Source organism: Calidris pugnax, unplaced genomic scaffold (assembly GCF_001431845.1).
Source record: "Calidris pugnax isolate Ruff unplaced genomic scaffold, ASM143184v1 scaffold36, whole genome shotgun sequence".
Taxonomy (NCBI): domain Eukaryota; kingdom Metazoa; phylum Chordata; class Aves; order Charadriiformes; family Scolopacidae; genus Calidris; species Calidris pugnax.
In genome coordinates this window covers 1,110,713-1,112,486 of record NW_015090825.1, presented here as the reverse complement: position 1 = coordinate 1,112,486, position 1,774 = coordinate 1,110,713, and the positions used below count along the sequence as shown (strand labels likewise).

General features: G+C 55.6%; 1 protein-coding gene across 1 annotated transcript in view; it reads right to left on the bottom strand.

Annotated features, from left to right (window-relative positions):
• The window catches only part of LOC106886831 (homeobox protein NANOG-like), a 4,536-nt gene extending 3,295 nt beyond the window's left edge, over positions 1-1,241 (bottom strand). The window contains exons 1-2 of the mRNA XM_014940064.1: positions 1,090-1,241; positions 655-773 (exon numbers count right to left, since the gene is read on the bottom strand). Of these exons, the coding sequence (XP_014795550.1) occupies positions 655-773; positions 1,090-1,241 (271 nt within the window). The remainder of the gene's footprint in view (positions 1-654; positions 774-1,089) is intronic.
• Between the last annotated feature and the right edge of the window lie 533 nt (positions 1,242-1,774).

Sequence of the window (1,774 nt, the reverse complement as noted above, 5' to 3'; positions counted from 1 at the left end):
CCCAATTTAACACTCTTTTCTCCCCCACCTCCGCCTCCCCTCTGGTCCCCACCCGAATGCAAAGAATGGAGGGGAACCCAGAGCCTGCCCCCGGGGGCATGCGGCGGCTCTGCGTGTCTGCATTGCAGATCGCGACCATCACTGCGGACAGATAAGCCTTCCACCTCCCCGAGAGCGAATACAGACTGGGGGGCGGGGGGGGCCCGCTACAGAGCCCTGGCTGTATCTCGGGGAAGAGGGCTCAAAGAAAAAGCTGCTCCTCCGGCGGCTGAGGCAGGCAGACCTGTTTTGCAGGGACTTTTTGACTTTTTTTTTTTTACTTTATTTTTTCTTCTTTTTTTTTTTTTGGTTTTGAAAGATGCTTTAGCTTTAAAAAAATAAAAACAACCCCAAAGTTTATTTTTGCTACGCGCCAGACAGAGGTGGGAATCACCCAGTCAGATCCCAAAGGAAACCAGAGCAGTGGAGCTAAAAGAGATCCTTTGTAGGTCTTTAAGGGTTTGAAGCCAAGGTCTATCTATGGTCTGCTTGAGGAAGATACACCCTCCCCCCACCCCAAACTATTACTGCTTCCTTTAAGGAAATTAAAGGCTTATTGGGAGGATCTCACAGCCCGGGAGTTACAAAACCTTGAAAACCACCTGGCAGAAGTACAAATGAGGGCACGGGACTCATCAAGCATCTTCCCCGCCTCCCCCCAGTGCGAGAAAACAGGCTGCGAGGCACCCACCTGGACACAAAGGCAGGGGAGCAGCTCCCGACCTGTTGCACCGCTGAAAAATCGTTTGGAGATGACAAAGATCCCAAAGGAAAGCAGAGCAGTGGAGCTAAAGGAGATCCTTTGTAGGTCTTTAAGGGTTTGAAGCCAAGGTCTATCTATGGTCTGCTTGAGGAAGATACACCCTCCCCCCACCCCAAACTATTACTGCTTCCTTTAAGGAAATTAAAGGCTTATTGGGAGGATCTCATAGCCCGGGAGTTACAAAACCTTGAAAACCACCTGGCAGAAGTACAAATGAGGGCACGGGACTCATCAAGCATCTTCCCCGCCTCCCCCCAGTGCGAGAAAACAGGCTGCGAGGCACCCACCTGGACACAAAGGCAGGGGAGCAGCCCGCCGGCCCTGGAGCCTCCTCGACGGGCATGTTGTCCATGCTCCCTGGGGAGAACCAGTAATAATCCCCATACCTAACGGTGCCGGGGTAGGGCAGGTAGGGTGGCATGGCCAGGTGGGCACTCATGGCCGGGCCCCCCAGCCCCGACGAGGCGGCGATGAAGGCTGCAGGCGGGTGTACCCCATTAAACGGAGGTTGGGGGGGAGGGGGGGTGGGGAAGGAGGATGCTTTATGTCCTCCCCAGCCTGGCCTGGGCTAGAAGGGGGCACGGGACTCATCAAGCATCTTCCCCGCCTCCCCCCAGTGCGAGAAAACAGGCTGCGAGGCACCCACCTGGACACAAAGGCAGGGGAGCAGCTCCCGACCTGTTGCACCGCTGAAAAATCGTTTGGAGATGACAATCGAGGGGCTCTCCCTTGACTTCCATATATCTCCTCCTTCCCTCTGTTGTCATCGTGAGAAACGAGCCCCAGCTGGTGCCCTGAGCCCCCCCCACCCCTCCCCTGCCCCGCAGGAGCTCCCGTCGGGCCCACCTTTGATCACCTCCTCATTAACGGTGATTTCGTTTCGCGGTTAGAATCCGGACGGCGGGATCCCGGCGGAGGGACGATTAGGAACGCGGGGAAAAGTGACTATAATCGGGGCAGAGGGATGAAATA